This window comes from Panicum virgatum, chromosome 3K, assembly GCF_016808335.1.
Source record: "Panicum virgatum strain AP13 chromosome 3K, P.virgatum_v5, whole genome shotgun sequence".
Lineage (NCBI taxonomy): Eukaryota > Viridiplantae > Streptophyta > Magnoliopsida > Poales > Poaceae > Panicum > Panicum virgatum.
The window spans coordinates 54,377,833-54,400,312 of NC_053138.1; the positions used below are offsets into that span (position 1 = coordinate 54,377,833).

The following is a 22,480-nucleotide window of genomic DNA, read 5'->3' on the forward strand; positions in this document are numbered from 1 at the left end:
TCTAGCACGAGCTATTCTGCGGGCACGATGCGCATGGCAACCACAAGCCGGTCCTCATGCGCATGACTAACAGAAAGATTACATGCAAATCTAACTAACTCTAACAGACGCTAGGCTCATCTAACACTCTTACCCCACAGCCATCACCAAGGCCGCCGCCGCCGCCACCTCCTGTCCAGCCACCGCCGCCGCCACCACCATCTACTGTCCAGCCACCGCCGCCGCGTCACCACCCACTCCACGGCCGTCACCACCTGGTTCTCCCTGGCTGCCGCCTCGACCCACTCCACGCCCGTCACCGCCTACTTCTCCCTTGCTGTTGCCTCCACCCACTCCCACTCGACGGCCTCCGCCGCCGCCGCCTGATCCTACGCCACGGCGGCCATGCACTAGCGGCTGCGACGGCGGGTGCGATCGCACGCCAACACCATCTGTTGTGATTGCGATGTTGGTAGTAATGCTGTTATTTTGCCCCCTTTCGTCTTCACGTTAAGTTCCGATATGTTCAGTGCTTAACCTTAAAATAAGATCATCAATGCTTTGCTGCTTATTATCGATGCATCACTGGTAATTACTTGAGCATAGCATGGTTTCCATTGGATGCTGCTTTTTTAAAAAAATGAAGGTTAAAACTGTGTGCACATCCCAGAAAGAATCTGAACAATCAACAATGTACGTATCATTCCTCGATACGCTGATTTTTTTTTAAAAAAAAGGATGGACATTCATGTGGTTGTTAAACATTCAGCACAACAGGTAACTCAAGCTCTGCAGCAGTAGCTCCATGAGCAGAATGGCGTCCGTACTGTCTTTCATCGTCAGAAAAACAAACACAAAGAGGGGGAATGGCACGTTTACTGGGCGCAATTTAAATCTTAGGATGACGAGGCACTGCACGGGTCGTGGTTCTCGCAGCAGCACGAGCACGAGCACGGGGCTGTCGGCGGCGGCGGCGGCGGCGGCGGCGGCGGCGACGGCGGCGGCGGAGTCGGAGGCGGAGGCGGCGGGGGCGGAACTTCGACCTGCTTCTTATGCCGTCTGAGTTTCTTCACGATTTCGTTGGCGGCTGTCGACGCCAGCGGTCCGAGGCTGGCGTACGCCGCCGGCCGGAGCTTGTCGTCCAAACCTCTGGCCTGACGGCGAGCCCCGCGCCTCGGCCCGCCGCAGGAGGTGATGTCGTCGGCGGCGAGCAGCAGCGGCGCGGACGTGGACGTGAGCGCCAGCACCAGCTTGTCGATGAGCTCCACGGCGCCGGCCCACTTCTCCTTCCCCACCACCTCCAGGAAGATCGCTACCATCTGGAGCACCGCCGACAGCAGGTCCGCGAGCGCCGAGTACCTGCGCCGCGCCAGCCGGCGGTCGTGCGCGTGAGAAGAAATGACGACGGCGAGCCGGCCGGCCAGCACGCCTTGCCATCAGTTGCCAACGCGATGCATGCAACTTACTTGAAGGAGCCGTAGTCGCCGTAGGAGACGGTGCCGGCGGCGCTGCCGTCGTCCCGGAGCACGCACTGCGTCGAGGCGGCGGTCATGATCGCCGACGCTAGCGACAGCCCCACCGTCGCGATGCGGAACACGAGGCTGGCCGCCTCCCACGCCCCCCGCTCGCCGGAGCTGCGGCCGTCGCCGCCCATGGCTCGATGTGGCCGCCGGACGACGCACCGGATCGATGGCGAGGGTGTCCAATAGTGAGAATGGCATGCAGCTAGAGATTCCAAGACTTGTTTATCAAACAATATAATCTTGTACCAAACTTAAGCATCTCACCAACAGTAAAATATGTGTTCTTTCTCTAGATTCCACCTGTAAAATGGCTTGAATAGCCTTCTCCAATAGTTAGAGCTAACTATTATGGGAACATATCAGGTGCAAACTAATCTCTCAATGCAAACTATGCAAACTTCAATCTGCACCATCAGATCAACATTCAAGGGGAGGGGCGCAGGGTGGTGGGAGGGGGGATTTGCAAAAGTGTGATTACCCAATTCAAGGGCGGGTCCAGATTGTAAAATTACCTAATCTTCCATGCCCTTGAGATGTTGATTTGATGACCCAAATTGAAGTTTCTATAGTTTGCACGGAGATGTTGGTTTGCACATGATATGTTTCCAACTATTATAGCTCATGCTAATAAAAAATAACATAAGAGATAACCTCTTTAATGATCTAAATTTTAGCACACAATTCAAAATATATGTAGATGCTCGATCCGGGCATATACGTGTGTGTATGAGCTGGACTCTCTTGATCAAGAAATACCTCCTCTTTCGTCGAACATGGATTTTTCACATATACTTGTGACCACGTGATCTATCCGGGCCGTTCATATTGGAATTAACGGTGAGATGAATCATGAGTAGGTGAGGAAATCATGGGTAAGTGGAAAATTCAACGGTTGGATGTATATTATGTGAGATGAATGGATGGTTGAGATAAGTCATGTGGATGCATGTATATACGGAGATGCTTTTCCCCTCTTTCGTCTCTTTCTCTCTTCCACCTAGATATATATTTTGCTTCTATAAGCTTAGCTAACTGTCATCATTAGAGGAGGCCTTAGAGCTGTCAACGCTATCCTCTGAACGAGTTAGTTGGATTTGCAGCTTTCGTTCTACACTAGTACAGTAGTACTAACAGATAATTAAGAAAAATTTATCGGAGACCCGCAGTGCGAGGAACCTACTTCCTTTTGTCGCTACTCGCTAGTAGCGTAGTAGGCACAACATTAACCAATCAGCACAGGGCAACCAATTGAGATTCCCAGATTATTGATGATGTGGGCCGTCAAACAGTTAAAAAAATTGTATTCATTACCAACCTTAAGCATCTTCAGCAGTGAACATATACATGTGTTGGAACATGAATGACGCCAGATATTGGGTGCTGGACTTTTCTTTAGTTTTGTGGTAGTTTATAAATATTGACTTGAGCTATGTACTCCATCCGTTCCAAAATGTAGGTCGTTTTGACTTTTCTAGATTCATATATTTTGCTATGTACCTAGACATATGTTATATCTAAGTGCATAACAAATACTATGAATCTAAAAAATCAAAACGGCATACATTTTGGAACGGAGGGAGCATGTATGTTCAATATAATATGGTAGAAGTTAAACATTAACATTGGCTTAGTAGTGTGGGGTTTTGCATGTAGTACGCGAAGAACAAGCAAGACTGCTATCGAGGGTATGCTTGTTACTCGATTAGCAGTGTCAGAATTTTAGAGTTGGATATTCCCATTTCCTAAATTCAATCGAACAGTAAAAAAGTTCAATATATGTAATACCGATAACCGAATAAATAAAAGCTCAGGTTTCTATTGCTCTCTGCTCTGTTGCTGCTGCTACGCTTGCTATGCCTGGTTTGCTAGCTTCCTTCGGTTCAGGTTTTGTCAGCCCAACATCCTCACCGTCAATACTGTGAATCTAATCTTCACTGCCAACTGTAACCGGCTGAGCTCAGTTTGCTTGTCTGAGAGAAGAATCAAAGATATAAGCTGCTACCGGTTGATCCTCCGGAAGAAAAGCTAAGTTTGGGTATTCCTGGGAATACCCAGGAATCATGCTCCACCCCTGACAGTAGTACTGTTTCACAGGTCGTGGTGATATTTTAAAACTAAAAAAAAGAAACTCGACCAGGAGGAGAGACATCCCCCTGATTTTCATCTTAACATCTTAAGAAGCTTGTGCCATGACTCCAACCCGGGCTGGCTCAGCAGGCGTGTTCGGCTGACCAGTTGCACCGTGAGAGTGTTGGTGATGTGCTGCTAATAAAACTTCTTCAGGATTGCAAACTTAACATTAGCAATGCGCACAAGAGTACCGCCAAATAGCCAGCCAACTCACTGAACCGACAAGCACCGGGTTGCTTGCCAGCGAGCTGTGCAGGCTCCAGACTCCGTTCTGTGGATATACACTCCAGCATGATCACCCAACCTCCATCCACTAGCTGCTCAACAATAGGCAGGATTATACTACTACCATTAACATCCATTATGCAAACATGTCAATGGCTCAATTCTGAATTTCTGATGATCTCTTTGATCTGGATGGTGGTTAGGCTATATTCTGAAGAATATGGTATTGGATTTGTACTTTCCTAACAAAGAAAGCTGTGGGACATTAGCAGAGTCAGAAACATACTGTATTAAATTTACTCAAAATAAGATCAGATTGATAGCTAATGGAATCAGGGCTTGTGGATCCAACTGTTTCTGAGCACTCAGATCTTCCCTGATCATCTTACATCATTTGCAAAAATTGAAGCGCACCGTACCATAGATGGGAAAACCAGAGTGATGTGATCAAATCCAAAGATTGCTAGAAAAGATATATACAATAAGTCAACAAAGTATGTTAAACTTAAACCAAACTGATGGTTGAACATAACTACAAAGTTTGTGTGCATGCTTAGGTCCCGGGCGGACAGCGGTCATGGCGATTACTGATATCGTGTCACTTGCATCAGTTTTGTAGCGCAGTCTCCAAGAGATGCTCGATACGGTATTTCATCACAGGTTGGCCAGATCTTGTCTTCTTGAACATCTTCTCCCTCAGTTCCCTCCGCTTCGCCTCAGACTTCTCCTGCTGTTCCCTCTTTGCCTGAATGATCACATCCCGCTCCTTCTTAGCCTTCTCATCCTCCGCACGCTTTTTCTCATACTCTGCCTTCAAGCTTTGCGCAGTGCGCTTCTTCCCTTTATGATGCGGCTTTGGCACATTTTGTGCATTATCATCCCTATCCTGCAAATTGAAATAAAATAAAATGAGTTGGTGTTATGCACTCTGAACATCCAGAACAATTGTGCTGATTTTCATAGTAAAAGAAATTGAATGGATAACAAAATGCATCATAACTTCAGCCCCAAAATATTATCCACTGATCTAACTTCTATCACTGAAAGCAGACTTGGTTTCAAAGAGGGTTAAAATTACCTCACGGATTGGAAATTCTGGAGGGTTGTTTGACTGACTGTGTTGCTTCTTTGTCCTTTTGTACTTGCTAATTAACTTAGCATTCTTGTAGAACTCTTTCTTCTTCTCTGCGTATCAGAGCAATGACTGCATCAATATAATTGGATTCAAATTACAATAATACCAGCAGACTTGCAAAATAGTTTGACATAGAATTTTTGGAAACAAATGTATCAATTTATTACATGACATATCTACCCCTGACCACCAGTCCACACTGTCCATCAAACCGAGGAAGCGTGCTTAAGCAGGCTACATGCTCTGCATTATTAGACTCCTCACAAGTAACACAATTAATTTTCGCAATGTGAAGGTATATGAGCACTGAATGAAGTTAATTCAAATTCCCAATAGCAGGACTAGCATGCATTTTCCGCCTGCAGTACCAAGGGGCAAAAATTGTGGGTCTAGGAAACAGATTGGTGCCCCAAAAAAACTATAACCAGGCTATTCACAAGTTCAAAGTACTGTAAAGAAAAACATAACAAAGAACACAGGGGCCTTAGATACACTTCAGGTGCACTGTTATTGTTTCAGGCATTCAGCATTTTTAAAGCGAACTTCTCAGAGGCCCGACTCTTTTCAAGATTTAAAAACAATCAAGCATCCATTTTGATTAATTGGGATAGTTGAGTACACGAAACTAGATCCCACATCATGATACTTCCAAGGGGGGAGATTGTGTAGACGGCTAGACCCCTAGAATCATTCACAGCTCAATCCAAACCTCAGGGGAAACAATCCAATTCCTCGTGAACTCAATCAATCTCATGCTAAGAGCGAGCAGATTAAATGACTAATTATCAGCTAAAGAACCGCCCCAAATCGAAGTGCTCCAAGCGAACAAAGCTAGATTCCTGCGTAACAACACACAGGACGCCACCTCAAAAAATTTAATTCCTCCACAGAATCCTACCGCAAGTACCCACAGCAGCGAGTCAACCAAGCGACGCCGTAATGCCAACAACAGAGCAAGGCGCCACTAGCTAATCCCACCCAAAACACGCCCTCCTCGAACCTTCGAGAACTACAATCCGGCGGCGGAGGTGGTACTCACTGATGAGGGCCGGGTTGTAGCCGGTGTTCCGGGACTTGGCGCTGGCGAACGCCGCGAGGGAGAGCGCCCCGCCGCCGCCGACGCCCAGCCGCTGCTCGTTCCGCCTCCGGCTCCCGCCGCCCCACCTCCCTTTCCCCTTCCCCTTCCCGAACCCGCCGCCGCTCCCTCCCTCGCCGGCCGACGCCTCGCCGCCGCCGCGCGGCCGCTTCATCTTCGCGCAGCGCAAACCCTAGGCGGTTCGATCCGGCGGGGGGGGGGGGGGGGGGGGCTGCTTGCCTCGGCCGTCGGCTTCCCCACTGGTTTCTTGCGAGATACTGGGCCTGTTGGGCCGGATAAGTGGGCCGTCCTTGGGCTCTTGGGCCGAACGTTGGGCCCTTGGCTCTGCGCGTTTTGGGCCGGAAATTAGGGACCAAAGCTTAAGAGAAACAAAACTCGAAGGGCTTGGCTGCTAAAACCACCGCCCCCTTCTTCTCCAGTTCTCCCTCCCACTGCTCCCCCCCCCCCTTCTCTCTCCAGATCTCACCCGCCATGGACCTCCTCGACGCGGGCCACCGCCGCGCCCCCGCCGCCGACATGGACGGCGCCGCGGCCGCCGCGCTCCCGCTAGCGGGCGCGGCCTACCAGCCCTACGTCTCCGAGCTCCTCTCCTTCTCCATCGAGCGCCTCGACAAGGTACGCCACGCCTCGCCAGCCCTCCGCTGCGCGGCTGCCCTGATGGGGGCGGTGGTGGTGACCCCGTGACGTATTCGTCGGTTTGGTGGGCGATGGGCAGGAGCCGGAGCTGCTGCGGGTGGACGCGGAGCGGGTGCGGCGGCAGATGCAGGAGGTGGCGGTGGAGAACTACGCCGCCTTCATCGCGGCGTCCGAGGCGCTCTCCTTCGTCCGCGCGCAGCTCGAGGGGTTCGACAGCCACCTCGAGGCCCTGGTAATGCTGGCCGCTCCCTCCCTGCTCCTAGTACCCTTTGCTTCATTGCTTGTACTGCGTGCCCCTTCGCATCACTAGATGTGGTGCTATGATGATCAGTAAGTAGATCTTGAGCAAGCAAGTGCAAAATTCAGTTAATGCTGGTGCAGTGATTAAACCCTGCTGCTTTATGGTGGTAGCAAGCTGATCACCTGATCTCGTCATTGCTGTGCCTGAGGGATGTAGATGTAGTATCACAAGCGGAAATGAAATTCTGCTGTGCAATCATTCTTAACTTGAACTTGGACCAAAAAAATTGCTTTCAATGTATTGATACTGACTAAAAAATAAAGATCAAATGTACATAGGTCAAAACATGAATCAGCGTTAGCACTGACTAAAAAAATAAAGATCAAATGTATTTGAGAGCCTTGGGTAGCCGTTGCATAATTTGCACATGTCACTGGTGTACCAGGCAGGAACCCTTTAAACAGTTTGAAGTAGATGATCTTGTGCACACGGTATTGTCAAAATTAGGTTCAAATACACTTCATGGAAGAATTAAATACGGATTTATAGGTTGTATCCATGACAGATTTTTGTTAGACGTGTAGTATTTGTTAGCCTGTGAAAACCTCAGAGTCTGTTTATACGCTGAAACAAGGTTTCTCAATAACATTGGTAACTGTGCGTCATCTTGATTGAAGATAAAGGAGAGACCAAATTTTCTTATATCTCTTTCTATGTGGTATGCTAACGTTATATCATTGTTTGATTCATGCTACATTGAAAGTATCATGTGAAATGTTTGACCATGCTGTTGTGCACCATTGTAGATAGAGGAGATACCAAATTTAACATCTGGCTGCACTGAGTTTGTCGAGTCAGCACAGCAAATTTTGGAAGAGAGGAAGCTTAATCAAACATTACTAGCCAACCATAGTACCTTGCTTGACTTGCTTGAAATCCCACAACTGATGGACACGTATGTAACTTCTTTTTTCATACCATTTCCCTTGGTTGTTTACTGAATGTTTGAGTTGTCGGTGTTACTAATATCATTTGATTTTTTTAGTTTGCGTAGTTTCAGCTGCTATTGTTGCTGAATCATGCTTGACAGTCTGTAAGGTAATGCTCGTAGGTGCATACGGAATGGGAACTATGATGAGGCACTTGATCTAGAAGCTTTTGTAAACAAAATTTCAAAGTTGCACCCTGAGTAAGTTTTGTAACATAATTCCTTCCGCAGCAACTGACATTTGCTGTTATATTAATCATTCACTGTTCCAATTGAAGTTTACATGTTATCCAAGGATTAGCTGCTGAAGTCAAGAAGACAATACAGTCACTAATTTCACAGCTTCTCCAGAAACTTCGATCAAATATTCAGGTGAATATGCTGGTGTAATAGAAATTATTAATGACTATGTTGCATTGAACATGACTCCTATGAGTAGTTGATGATTCTAGAGATTATATTATGCATGTATCGTATTTATTTGTTATCTTCAATACTTTCTCTTCTCACTCCAAATTGTTTGATTTATTCATCTTGAGCGCATAGCATCTAACAGGCATTTTATTTTCTACAGTTACCTGAGTGCCTTCGTATTGTAGCACATTTGCGTCGAATTGGAGTTTTCAGTGAATCAGAATTGCGCTTACAGGTATTCTGAAAATTTTCATATAATTTTCATTGTATGATTTGGATTTAAGAGATATTTTGCTTTCTTGGCTCAATTCATAACGATGGGATTGTGTGGGTCAGCACATGCCCACACATATTTATGTTATAGTAATATTCATGACTTCTACAATTTAATAATGCAGAAATTTATTTCTCTGATTTCTTTCATATTTATGCGGTCAATTTTCTGGAAATGATTTGAGCATGTTCATCTTCATCTTCTAATGCTGATATAATCTCTAGTTCTTGAGATGCAGGGAAGCTTGGCTTTCTGGGATTCTTGAAGATCTGGACCAGAGGAATGTTTATGATTACCTGAAAGGCATGGTGACTTGCCACAGGGTACATTTGTTTGATGTTGTTAATCAATACCGAGCAATATTCAACAATGATAAATCCGGAAATGAGGAGAACTATGATGGTGGGCTGCTGTTCAGCTGGGCAATGCAACAAGTTAGTAATCACCTCACAACTCTTCAAGTTATGTTACCAAACATAACTGAAGGTGGGTCTCTGTCCAACATTCTTGATCAATGCATGGTAAGAACTGGCTTCCGATCTCTTTTCTCTGGATTATTTTTTATACGACTAGCAGTGATATATGTATCATTGATAAATCTGAAACACTTTCATGTTGCAGTATTGTGCAATGGGTCTGGGGTTAGTTGGGTTGGATTTCCGTGGCCTACTTCCACCTATCTTTGAAAAGTAATTGGTATTTACATTTTGGAATTTTATTATTGAGAGTGAAGATTGTAAAGGGCTTTATTATGGATGGTGTTATCTGTTTTTTGCAGTGCGGTTCTAAATTTATTATCAAAGAATATGAGCACAGCGGTAGAAAATTTCCAGGTAAAGCAATTTTCTGCAACCTTTTTATATGTTGACATACTGTTCAGTTCTAGATTTAAACTGATTAACTGAATTCACTATGCTGTTTCTGCTTTTGAACTAACTTTGAAGTTCTTTGGACTCTGCATCTATTAGTATAATATCTGACTGCAACTGTAATACCTTGTACCATGCTAGGTTGTTTTGGATTCACACCGTTGGGTTCCGATGCCATCTGTTGGCTTCGTAGCAAATGGAGTTGTGGATGAGACTTCTGATGATGTGACTCCACCTTCTGTTTTAATGGAGCATCCACCTCTTGCAGTGTTTGTTAATGGTAATTTCTCCTAAATCACACTTAATTTTCGTTTCTTTATCACCATGTGTTGCCTCTAATCGAGCATATCTTTGGTTACTGGTGTGTACAAGTACAAGTTGATATGTTAATGTTCTTAATATTCTTGTGTGCAGGTGTTTCAGCAGCAATGAATGAGCTGAGACCATGTGCGCCATTGAGCTTGAAACATGTCCTTGCTAAGGAGGTGGTGAAGGGATTACAGGCAGTCTCTGACTCCCTAGTTAGATACAACGCCATGCGAATGCTGCGTGGGAATGAGTCCGCTCTGTTCCTTTCACTCTGCCAGGCATTTATCGAGGTGCGTCAAGTTTTCTGTGATAGAGCAATGGTTTTGAATCTGGCAATAGAATATGACATGTTACAATAAACATGAAATGAAACTGAACAGCTGAAAAATCTTGAACCCATCAAGTCTAAACTGTACACAGGAAATATTTCTCTTTAGACGTACTGAAGGTTCACATCTTAAGTTTCCATGCCAGGTTGTACACCCTTATTGTGCTGCATGTTTTGGCCGATGCTACCCGAACGGAGCAACGCTGATCACAGAGTGCCAGAGCACATTCAACGCTGTCAGCCAGCTACTGACCGTGCCCGCAAGATCACACAGTTCCAGCATTGAGAGAAGACAGTCAGGAGGCATAGACCGGAAGCAGTCGGGAGGCATTGACAGGAAGCAGTCGGGGAACATTGAACGAGGGCAGTCGGGAGGCATAGACCGAAGGCAGTCCATTGAGAGCACTGGGTCAGCCATCACCGATAATGGGCTCCCAGCTGATGGACCGGGCCCTGAGGTCAACAGTGATGCTGCAACCCCAGCCTCAGCGGTTCAGGATGATGCGCGAACCAGTCCGCCATCAAGCAAGTAGCTTGGATCTCTGTTCTTGGAATCTGTTGAAGCCCTTCATCAAGGCCTTGTTATCTTCAACCAGAGGATACCGCTGCAAAGTTACATTTGTTGAGTTTCGCTCAGTATTTTCTGCTCTCGGTTCTACAGTGTATACAAGCTTCTCATCAGCAGATATTTGTATCTTGATTTGTACAATACACTCAAATCCTTAGCCGTTCATTGTTACTTGTTAGCCCATACCTAGATCCTGTAGAGTGTTACAACCTGGACAATAATCTGGTAATACGAACTGTGTTGGTTGCATTTTTGACTACACATTTTGTTCATATTGAAGAGCTCAGTCATAATCCATCCTTGGAGAGAGAGCATGGATAGATAGAGCTGACCATTTGTTTTCTATCTGATAACCAGCTGTAGATTGAACAGGGAGAAAAAAAAAAGGTGAGAGAAGCTGGAGACGAGTGCAAGCGAAGCGTCAATGAAATAAAGAACAGCAGGCGGATGACGAAGGAAAGGATTGATAAAAGACGCGCCACGGCAGGTGGCATGCATTTGCGTGCGGCCCATGCCATTGCGCATCTCATCGCCTTATCCTATCGGGAACCCTTCGTGTCACGGCACCAACATTCAACGGCAAACAAAATGTATGCAATGGTACCTCTCATCAGAGGCATGGAGGATTGGAGGGAGGTCTGCCAAACCTTTTTTTTTTCTTTTGCGACAAAGGGTCTACAAGACAAAACTTTGACAAATTTGTGTTTTCTTCGTAATTCTAAGTTTTTCTTGATCATGTAGTGTTGATGGCACAATGTGGTTGTATGACGATCATAGTTTTGTGATTACTTGTTCCACCGACTCTACACAAATTGAAGGAAAGAAGAAAATAATGGTTTCAAGCATCTTAACATTTTTAAAATAAATAATATATATGCTGGACTAGTTTTTTTATAAAATAATGTAAACACACAATTGTTTTACACAAATCTAGCCACATCATCTCCAAATGGTCAATTAAATATAAAAGGTTGTATATTATAAAAAATATAAAAGGTATGATGGGAAAATTTTCTTACTTAACAAATGAGCTACTTTTTTTTTGAAAAATACACCCTACTACTGCATCTTATATCTGATTTAATTAAATAATACCAATAATCATTAAGTAACAATTCAAAAAGAAAAATTACAATTAAATTTAACAAATCCAAGCATTAGATTTTAGATCATGGCCGTGTTAAAAAAGTAAATAGTGCCATATACTATGTTTTAAAAACAAGGTTAGAGGAACTCAATAGAGCTTTTAAATTTGGGTGAGCAAATGTCTATTTAGAAGCTTACTTCTAAATTTTACTCACCCAAATAAAGGCCTCCACTCCAGCAGAACGAGTAAATTGAGCTTCTATAGAGGGCCCATAGTTGGCTGCCCAAATAGAGGGCCACCAAATTAGGGGGGGTGGGTGGAGAAATTTGGAAGGGCTATCAAAATGGCAGCCCGTTTGGAAGGCCTGTTGGAGATCAATTTTTTGCACTCACCGAACAAATATGGAAATGACAACTCATTTAGTAGTCCTGCTGGAATTGCTCTCAGTAACCAAAGAGTACTAGTAGACCAAGCCACAGTTGGTGATTAAAAGCGGTGTGGCCAGCTCGCGAGTCGATGGTCCTGTTTGGGACCGCAGTCCAAAAAAGCGCGGCGCGTATAAGCCTTAGGCGCTGTTTGGGACCGAGTCCTCAAAACGCATGCCACGTTTAAGCGGTAAGCGGCCGACGGCTCGCTTCTCGCTTTTTTCCCCACCCACGTTCATTCACTCGATTATCGCGTGGCTGGCGATGCCCCAACGCGCGACGGACGCAAGGTGTTTGACGGGTTTTTTCTGCGTTTCCCGCGGAAACGCAGCGCCAACGCCGTCCCAAACACGCCCTTAAGCGGCTCGAACCTCGTTTCTCGCGATTTTGGGACTCCACATTCTAACTGCCGCTTATTCCGTTGCCGGCGGCCAGGCAACGCGCGTAGAACGCAAAGAGTTTGGCGGGATTAATTTAATTATTTGGCTCATAATCGAAGCAACCGCGGAAACAAACAGCGCCGATGACGACCCTTTCCTCTTCCGTCGTCCGGACCAATAAAACGCGAGGAAAAATCAGGCGCCGTGCTCCTACTACACCTCCCCTATCGGTCCGTTTTACCCGGAGCCCCCTGCTCGCCCTCGCTATTTACACATCTGCCACCCGCACGGCCGGCACCTCCCCGTCCTCACCGACCGCCGCCGCCGCCGCCGGGGATGGGTGGAGCGCACTTCCCCGGCGACAACGACGCCGCCGAGGTCGACGCGGCCTGCGACGGGGAGGTCGACCGCCGCGACGTGGGCAAGATGGAGCACGGGTGAGCGAGCGAGTGGGCGGGCGGGCGCCTCGATTAGCTTCGCCCTTCGTCTTCCTCCCCTCTTCCATTTCCTTGCCCCCCGACGGAACCTAGATTTGCTACTCTGGGGGTCGAATCGCTCGGATCTGCGTGGCCTGTCCGATTCTCCTCGGTGGATTCGGTCCTTGGGTCTTCTTCGATCCGCTTCTGGTTCGTTTCGCTGAGCTTGTTCTCACGGGGAGGAAATTTGTGCTGTTTCTGCAGGTGCGAGCATTACCGGCGGAGGTGTAAGATCGTGGCGCCGTGCTGCAAGCAGGTGTTCCCCTGCCGACACTGCCACAACGAGGCCACGGTGAGCTCGTGCTCTCCGTTTTTTTTTTTGCCCCCGGAGACCACTGTTGTGCTGCTATGGCGTTCGTGCAGAGCAGTAAAGCAGGAAACTTATCTGCAGAGGCGCCTTGGTTGTTCAAATCGAGTAGCTAGTGCATACTTAGTGGCACGTGAGAACCTGATGGGTTGAAAATTGAAATTGAATTGGTAGTTTCTGTACGCTTATGTTTAGTCTTGGATCTCAATTGTGTTCATCCCTGTCTAACAGTAAAGCAGGCTACCTAGACTTCCACATGCTAACCGATTTGCTAGTGCACTACCATGTACTTCAGTTTCAACCAAGGGGGGAGTTTATGCATAGTTCTCAGTTTTCTGTGACAGTGGGACAAGCTGTAACTGGATTGGTATGCTGGTCAGTCTTATGTCTTGATTGTCTTCATTTTTATCGTCCTGTAGGCAAGGTTTTAAAAAACGCTAGACGCTAGGTGAACGCTAGCCTATGGTTTAGAGTTTTTTGTGATTAAACGTAGATTAAATGTCTTTTGTGATTAAACAACACTGTGATTAAACGCAACGCTAGGCCACCGTTTAGCGTTTAATCAAGATTAAACGACGTTTAAAAATGTTTTTTAAAACAGGGCCTGTAGGGTTGAATTTATATAACATGAAAGAACAAGAACTGTTCTTGCGATAGATCCAAAAAAGTTATCATTCATAATAGATTAAACTAAAACTAATTTGGAGAGCAATGGTACATATTGGTTATATGAAGAAAATTAACTATCTGGTTTGGTACTGTGCAAAGAGCATCTAATGAGAATGTTGCTTGGACCAATTTGTTGATGGCACATTCTTCTCTGTAGGCTTCAGGAGATCGACATGCAATATGTCGCCAAGATATTGAAAAAGTACATCTCTCATGCCCTTTCTAGTTTCTAAAAACAATTTTAGTAGAATAAAAAACTATGAAAGATTGACTTCCTTCATTCTTGCAGGTAGTTTGTCTACTCTGTGATACTGAACAGCCGGTACGACTTAAATTGTTGCGAAAATTTCTTTGAGTACTCGCACCTCGTGAAGATGTCGTTATGCTTGTACTGAAACTTTGTTTATTGTTCAGGTTTCACAAGTGTGTGTAAGCTGTGGAGTCAATATGGGAGAGTACTTCTGTGATATATGCAAATTTTATGATGATGATGTAAGTTCTAAGTTCGTTATCTGTTGTCAGACTTGTATCGTTCCTACCAACCAATGCATTTTTCTTCACTTATTATGTGGTACAGACAGAGAAATTGGTGTACCATTGCAAAGATTGTGGCATATGCAGGTGAGCAAGCACAAAAAAAAAGCTTTCGATCAGTCATATAATTAAGCAAAGTTCTGACCCTGTGTTTACTCAATTCAACTAGGGTTGGTGGCAAGGAAAATTTCTTTCACTGTGTGAAGTGTGGTACGCTTTGCTTGAACCAATTTGATTATATAGTTTTTTAGTTGAATGTTCTTCCATATGCAATCAGTAGTTCAGTACCATGCTAATTGCTAAATTATGCACTCTTCGAGTAACTGTCATGATAGAGTGCCATTACTTTTAGCGGACTAGTTATTTCCCCTTGCATTTGTTCCTTGTTTAGATATCAGTACATTGTTTGATATAAACTAAATACTGAAGAAAAATTGAAGTAGGGATTCTGTTATTTCTTTTCTATAAGGAAAATGATCCATGACCCATGGTGAAGTGTGCAGATTATACCAATATAAAATTGTTGAGACCGACATCTAGGGTGATAAAAAAATAGCATCGAAGAAACTGCACAACTTTTAAAGTTATAGATTCACTAGTAAACCTACATTTGGGTAATCTTTGTGTCAATGCTTAAATTTGTATTTCTTACTCTTTTCATTTCTACAATGAACAGGGTCTTGCTATTCTGTTGCACTGCGTGATAACCATCAGTGTGTGGAAAACTCAATGAGACAGAATTGCCCAATCTGTTATGAGGCAAGATTGATAATTTGCTGTTTCTGGAATTAACTAGCTTTGCACTTCTTTGGAACAAACTAGAATTTATAACTGAAACTTCGTCTGCAGTATCTATTTGATTCGTTACAAGGAACAAGAGTTCTTAACTGTGGACACACGATGCACATGGAATGCTTTTCTGATATGGTGGAACATAACAAGTAAAACCCTACACCTGTATTAATTTGGAGGCATGCTTCATTATGATTCTTTGGAACTTCTCTGAGGCGGTGGTGTTTATGGTAACTTGTGTCGGTCTTTTAATGCTACAGATACACTTGTCCAATATGCTCGAAGACAGCTCTTGACATGACACGTCACTGGGAGATGTTGGATCAAGAGGTACCTCCCCCCCCCCCCCCCCCTACTGAAAACAGCTTGTAAACTGGCAGAGTCAAACAATTATTGGTAGTAACTTCAGAAGCTAGGATGTGATTTCCTGGGGCACAGGGCTGTACAAAAACAAAACCCACTTCTTTTAGGAAACCCTCCTTTCATATGATATAATAGATGATACTGTACAATAGTATTAGTATTTGTTGGTTGGATAAAAAAATTGAGTCACACTGCAAGTTTTGATGTTCTGGGAAGCTATATTCTGCTTGTCTTTTTTTACTTGCTGAATGACTGATGGTCTGTTCCTTGTTATTTTTTGTAGATTGAAGCAACAATCATGCCTCCTGTATATCGTTACAAGGTATTCTTCTTCATTTATTTTCACTCAGCTATGCACTCCAACTATTAACCTGCTTATTAGTTGTCTTAGCTATGGCATTGAACAATGGATAATAAGCGTATAAGTTGATTATTGCTATATAATTCAGAGCACACGTCACTTATAGCAGTTTCATACCTGCCTATGATAATTTTCTGCAGCCTTCTATTACTGACAAATCAGGGTAGCTAAGCATCCCACAGGGGAAAGCCCCCCCCTCCCTTCCCTGTATGGTCTTTCTGTTCTTATTTAGGCGAATCTTTTGAAGTGGCGAGAGCTGAACAATTTGTAATGCAAATGCAAATGTGTTTTTTATCTAAGTAGTGCCTTTTCTCCTTGTGCTAAAAACTTGGCCAGATTTGGGTGCTCTGCAACGACTGCAACAAGGTCTCAGAAGTGAACTTCCATGTAATTGGCCACAAGTGCAGCCACTGCAACTCGTACAACACCCGATCGACATCACGGCCCGCAGATTCATCCGGAAGCAGCTCACCAACAACAGACTAATCCGACAACAACCTGTAGTGAATTCTTCACGCCCGGTCCACGCCTGGCAGATGAAAGCAATGCCAGGACCATACAATCGAAGAAAGAACATTGTTTCGTGGCACGCGGCGTCCCTGCCTTCGAATCGTCAAGTCTCCATGACGCCTTTGCCCTTATTCTGTCAAGATTCAATTCATTCCTTGAATCCACATCTGTTGTCGGAACTCCCAGCAACCTCATTTGTGCCTGTTCTACCTAGACGTACAACTTGTCCGTCTCCTGAACGCCGCCATTGTATCAGACTCGTTGGGTGGAGGTGAAACCCAGCATGTTATCAATATCCGACTGTAACCCTATGGTAGTAAGAACTAATAAGATGAGCATACCTTGCCTGTTGTTTACTTGGTTGTGCGCCTGTAACAATCTGTTTCTGAATTGCATGTCTGGTAACTTGGTGAGACTAGTAGAAGTAGAACTGGGTTCATGTTTTATCCTCTGAGAGCTTAGTCAAATGTGCCTCTGGTAATTTTACGTGCATAGATCTTTCAAGGTATTTTTGGTTGCACCATCACAAGAGTCGAGAGGCTTGCCGGGCTGCAACCATTGCAATGGTGGGTCCGCCGATGGCAGGCGGGCCCAGGCGTTCCGTTGACCGCGGTCAACGCTCGCACGGACTCGGGGAAGCGGGCCGCCGTCCGTCAATGCGCGCTTCCTCAGGCCCTCCCTCGGCTTCTGCCGCCGCCGCCGCCGCCTTCCTCGCCTCCGGCGTCCGGCCGCCGCCACCGCGCGCTCGAAACCGCTCTCCCTCGCCACGGTACGTCAGCGCCTCCCCACCGTCCTCTGCTTATTCGTTTCGCACTTTCGCTCTGATGATAATCTGATGTGGCAACTTCGCCGGAAACCCGACCCTGCCACCGCCAAGATTCGGCCCCGCCGTGCCCTGGGTTCCCCATCCCGAATCCCTCTGCCACTCCCGTGGTTTCCTGGTTGCGGGTGCACCCAGTTCAGCGCCCCATGGGCCATGCCAGCCCTGTACCTCGCCTGCCTGCCTCTTCAGTGAACTGAAAAGGCGAAAATGCATACGCGTTCTTTTTCCTTTTCTTTTTCGGCCATTAGGCATCTGCACCCAGGTGCCTGATTCGTGCAGCAAATGCGAAAGCCCACAGATTTGCTCTAAATAGTTTACAGATTGGATCGAGCGTATTTGCGCGGGTGTGTCAATGTTGATTTTGGGGCTTTCATTCCCCAGGTCAATCATGGAGCAGGAGCACAGCGCAAGATGTCCAGCTCATGGGTTCTGCTAACTACTTCAGCAGGCAATTCTTGTCTTTGCATAATGACAAAGCTTCATACACTGATCAGGACAGCTGAACAGGTCGATCACTGCCTCAAACTTCAGGAAGGTATACTGAATCCATGGCGTAACCCAAGATACTTATAAAATAAACTGAATTTGATTTGCTTCAGCTTGGCTTAATTAGAGCGCATGCATATTAGTGCCTAACAGAACAGAACTGCCTTTTTGGGATCAATGACGTGTTCATTCTCTAGTACCCTGCTTAAGGTGCTTGCTGCTGCTTATTAGCAAGTGCTCAAGGAGGCTCAAGATAGTGCAATCTGTCGAATAGGGATGCTTGCATTAGGCAAGAGGGCGCTTATATTGGCACTGAACGATATGGCTACATCCCTCTTTGGTCACCCATGTGAGAGCACTTGCATTGCAGGTGCCCCAATAAGAGGACCACAGTTACTGAAAATTTAGAGAAAAGATTATGCCACCTGAGAGGATCACCCAACTTGCAAGACTTACGCAACAATGCATGGTGCATTCCGTACATTCTGCGTATCCTTCCTACGTATCTCTATTGTCTTTCTTTTCTTTTTAAAATAGTGGCCCATGGACAAAGTCAAGAAAGACGCATCGGTGGCCCACACCACTACTGTGGCGCCACGCCGCATCTTGATCCTAGAGGATCGACAGAATGATATACCTCTACTTTGACGTACAGCAACATATTCGATGCTGGGAACCGTCATCCTGCAAGGTGTCGCTGTATGCAATTCGTCACGGAATCGTCCATCGAAGTCGCACGGTAGCAATTGCCCTCAGTGTCAACGATCGTACGATCATGCATATTGTTTTCTGTTTTTATCCGCGGTACACCGTTCTAGTGCCACCACGCCATGATACGGGCCTGCATAAAGGAGATTCTTTGCAAGACAGTGGTATCAACTCTGAGATTTAGGCCATTTGCTCAAGTACAAATCGTATCTGAGATTTAACTCTATTAAGTTTTGTGGATTTGAAGTGCTTTAGTTTGGTCTGTGGTTATCACTGTATAGATTTTTGTTTTCTTCGTATTCCCTGTGTCTTTCCCCTTATCCTTGCAGATGCATGCTTCTGTGTCAGCTACACATTTGAAGGCTGAGAGGTGCAATCTTTCTTTGAACAAAATGTGGCTCTGAAAATATCATGCCTCTTTCAGTGAAAACGTTGTGCATCTTGAACGAACAAAGTAAAGAAAGAAGCATCCAAATCAACACAGCTCATCAAAAGAGGATTCTCTGAAGGTGAAGATGAAATGATGATAGAGTCCATCTTTTAGACCTTATTGCACAGGTAGGATAGAGTCAGTGCCATCAACTGGTGCCAATTGCCATGTTCAAATTGGAATTCAAATGCCAAGAATGGATGAGTCTTGATATGTTAGTATCTGTGCCTGTTAAAGCTAATCTAGTTTTGGTTTGAGCTAAGGAATTATGTGCTCATGGCTAGGAAAAAGTGAACTTTGTAGGTACCTAAGGCATAAGATTTTTATAGGTGTCGGCACATCATGAACTTATTAAGGCATATAGCAACAGTGTAACCCTGTAGGTTAGGTCTTGTGAATCACATGACAAAGAATCATAAAAGCACAACATTGAAATGTAGCATCGCACACCTATATTTCTTTTGAGTAGATGAAAGCACTTAAGAAAACAGTCTAACTAAAAGTTGACCTGTATGCCTCTGAAACTTTGTTTGAACTATTGCTGAACAAAATGCGGCTGGTTGAACTTGTGACGAATCAAGCTTTGGCTACTTTCACTCCAAACTTGTACACTTTTTTCGATTGAAATTCACAAAGGATTAAATCTGTCAAAAGGTAAACTAACATCCTTCTTGCAGGAGCCGCGAATGCTAACATCCTTGCTGAGTGCCTCTTGCAAAGTTGAAGAGTCAAGAACTAAGCAAACACCAAAAAGAATCAAAGGGTTCTGGAGCGATGGAGATTGCTGTACAGAACACTAGCTTTTTTTCTCATCTTCCTTTCTTTTCCAGGTGGTAACTATCAGGGCAGATATAAGGGATAAGAATATCTCTATCTAAATATGCAATCTTCCATGCTTGTGCTGGACGTTTGCGTCATGTACAAAAACTAAGTCGGGAAAAAACTAGAGAAAATATCAGATAATATATATTTCACTTTCTTCAGATGCCTGGAGCATCATACAGGTAGATAGCAACTGTGCCACAGCATCTTTTGCTCTAAGCATCCTAGCTTTAGCTCACAGAAGTGTTTTGTAGGGAAGGATGCAGCAAGGATATGAAAAGCAAAGATCACAACGTCGGATCGTGGCATCGCAACACCGCACATCTGATAAGGTCAGTCTAGTTTACAAAGCAGCGGCAGCTCAATCTACTGAGAAAAGCTGAGGGCAAGTTGGCCGGATTCCGTGCCACAGATAAGGCTGGTCAGTGAGGTGGTGAGGGCCGGCTGGCTATTATGGATGCTATTCTGAAACTGGCTGAGGGGATTGATCCCTGGTTCGTTCGAAACCGGTTCAATCGGCCAGTTGGAATTGGTTCCATGTGTCATATGACAAAGTAGTGGCCGTACCATACGGGTATTGCTGGTCGCTGTTGGCACCATTCTTGTTACGACAGATGCAATTTCTGTATGGGTGTGCATGGAGCAATGGCATCTGGTATTTTTCAGGCTGAGGTAGGCACTGCATGCTTTAACGGATGGAGAATGCAGGAACTTCACAATATAAACTTACTGTGCCAATGTGAATTCTAGTGTACCCAAGGCTGTGTGCAACCATATATCTGTATACTATATGCTGATTAATCTAGTGACAAAAAAGTTTCAAATGTGAGCCCCATTTTAAACTGGGAAAATTCTTGAAAAATCCTAATATTCCAAACATGCCTTGACTATTGTTTACTAGCTTGATGATAGCTTGCCAGCCCCACTTGCGTAACCAAAGATATGTATGAACAAAACAATTCTGCCTTGTATAGTTTCCTGGTGAAATTGATTTCATGTTTTATATAGAGAATAAAATCAGTATACAGCAGATTTTGAAATTCCAATTACGTTCAATTGCCAGCAGATTGGGCATCTGTACTCGCAGTCACGTCTCGGCCGGTACATTATCCCTTGCAGCTAAGGATTCCAGCCATCGCAATCCAGCCTGCGCTACCGCTGTATGTTCTCTAGCACTCTTTAATTCGCATGTCATTTGTCAAATGTGAAGATATCTGAGGTATCACAACCTAGGGGATCAAATCCCAGCAGTAACTTCAGCAAAAATCCGAGGCCAGTTATGTTAGAATCCAGGTGGGTACCATAGAGTGATCCTGATAAGAGGATGGTATTTTGAGCTATCGTTCCATCTTTTTTTTTGCTAGACATCAGATGTTATCGAAAGTTAAAATTTGTTTTGGAGAATCATGAGATGAAATGCAAAATGTATCGAGATCAGGTGGATTACTTGACAATTAGGTGATAGATTAGATAGTGGCAATTTTTACAAAAAGGTAGGAGGAACATTTAGGTGTCTACATGGCCTATATAATGATATAGGCGATAGGCCCGTAAGATTTTGGCCATTATTATCATTTGTTCTATTTCGTAGAAACTTTAATTATCTACTAGTACCATTTGTTGTATACTTCTACTCATTCTAACACAGTGAACTTAAGGAAGAACTAACTGATCACAAACATTAGAGGTTACTGATGCACTCGATTCAGCTTGCCAGTGACAAAACGTAGTGTGCACCATGTATAATGGTGCTCTCGGAGATGATAAGAACAGATTATTGGATTCTTTTTTGTTCCAGTTTATCTTCTGAGATCAATCCATCAACTTGATGTATATCCAACCAGGAGGACATGTGATTTTCACATAGCACTAGGTGGCCTCTACACCCCTGCACCTGCAGCAATAACATGATAATAAAGACAGCCAAATCATATCAATATATTCTTTTCTCTCCCTCTCTGTTCCTGCAACTATTAATTGATTTTGTTGATAGATAATTAAAAATGATTCTTGTGTGACCAACTTTAATTGCAAAACCACAAAACAGACATAAACAATGCCCTGATGACCCTATCTATCTCTCTGAAGAATCTGGGCGTGCCAATTCCATAGCTGTACCAAGAACTAGCTACATAGGCTCATCTGGAGTTGACAAGAAAATTGACATATGTCATATTTCTGTTCCTAAATGGGTCCTGTATTGGACTAAATTTCACGTGTTTCAAGTTAGAAGCAAAAATAGGGCCTACCTTCTACCAAGATTTTATTGGCACAAAGGGAAATTATGGTTTCAGGTAGCGACACAACACCGTTCCAAAATTGGAACACCATTACCATGTTTTAACTAGGCGCCATTAAGATGATGATATATTGTGTGTTGCTGTGCTTTTTTTTGTAAAAAATGCATATAAACATCATCAGAGGAATCCTGTTTTCTTCATAACTAAAAGGAAACATCATATTTCTGCATCAGTAAAGGCAGTGATGAAGCCATGGTCAAATTGTCACTGATATGCCCCTTAAGCTGCTACCACCTTGGTTCCCAAGCTGATGTTCATCTCTTCTTCCTCCATATAAGCACCTCTACCATCT

The 22,480-nt window shown here is 44.6% G+C and overlaps 4 protein-coding genes across 4 annotated transcripts; 2 read left to right on the plus strand and 2 right to left on the minus strand.

Moving 5' to 3' along the window:
* Positions 1-626: 626 nt before the first annotated feature.
* LOC120701057 (CASP-like protein 1U3) lies at positions 627-1,633 on the minus strand. Its single transcript, XM_039985227.1, has 3 exons — positions 1,446-1,633; positions 1,023-1,338; positions 627-632 (listed from the first exon to the last, which is right to left on the minus strand). Exons 1-3 carry the CDS (start codon positions 1,631-1,633, stop codon positions 627-629), a joined length of 510 nt encoding a protein of 169 aa, XP_039841161.1.
* Positions 1,634-4,152: 2,519 nt separating this feature from the next.
* On the minus strand, positions 4,153-6,283 carry LOC120699670 (translation initiation factor IF-2-like). The gene is made up of 3 exons (XM_039983694.1): positions 6,032-6,283; positions 4,936-5,042; positions 4,153-4,743 (listed from the first exon to the last, which is right to left on the minus strand). The coding sequence occupies exons 1-3, from the start codon at positions 6,240-6,242 to the stop codon at positions 4,465-4,467; spliced, it is 597 nt and encodes a 198-aa protein (XP_039839628.1). The 5' UTR covers positions 6,243-6,283; the 3' UTR covers positions 4,153-4,464.
* A 237-nt stretch (positions 6,284-6,520) lies between these two features.
* On the plus strand, positions 6,521-10,976 carry LOC120699671 (conserved oligomeric Golgi complex subunit 8-like). Its single transcript, XM_039983695.1, has 12 exons — positions 6,521-6,703; positions 6,804-6,956; positions 7,772-7,920; positions 8,077-8,154; positions 8,232-8,325; positions 8,528-8,602; positions 8,866-9,162; positions 9,263-9,330; positions 9,420-9,474; positions 9,652-9,790; positions 9,925-10,109; positions 10,294-10,976. Exons 1-12 carry the CDS (start codon positions 6,560-6,562, stop codon positions 10,678-10,680), a joined length of 1,824 nt encoding a protein of 607 aa, XP_039839629.1. The 5' UTR covers positions 6,521-6,559; the 3' UTR covers positions 10,681-10,976.
* Positions 10,977-12,819: 1,843 nt separating this feature from the next.
* LOC120699672 (E3 ubiquitin-protein ligase MIEL1-like) lies at positions 12,820-17,065 on the plus strand. Its single transcript, XM_039983696.1, has 12 exons — positions 12,820-13,044; positions 13,288-13,375; positions 14,217-14,261; positions 14,349-14,381; positions 14,474-14,551; positions 14,637-14,680; positions 14,763-14,803; positions 15,270-15,352; positions 15,443-15,534; positions 15,646-15,715; positions 16,032-16,070; positions 16,446-17,065. Exons 1-12 carry the CDS (start codon positions 12,944-12,946, stop codon positions 16,593-16,595), a joined length of 864 nt encoding a protein of 287 aa, XP_039839630.1. The 5' UTR covers positions 12,820-12,943; the 3' UTR covers positions 16,596-17,065.
* Positions 17,066-22,480: the final 5,415 nt, after the last annotated feature.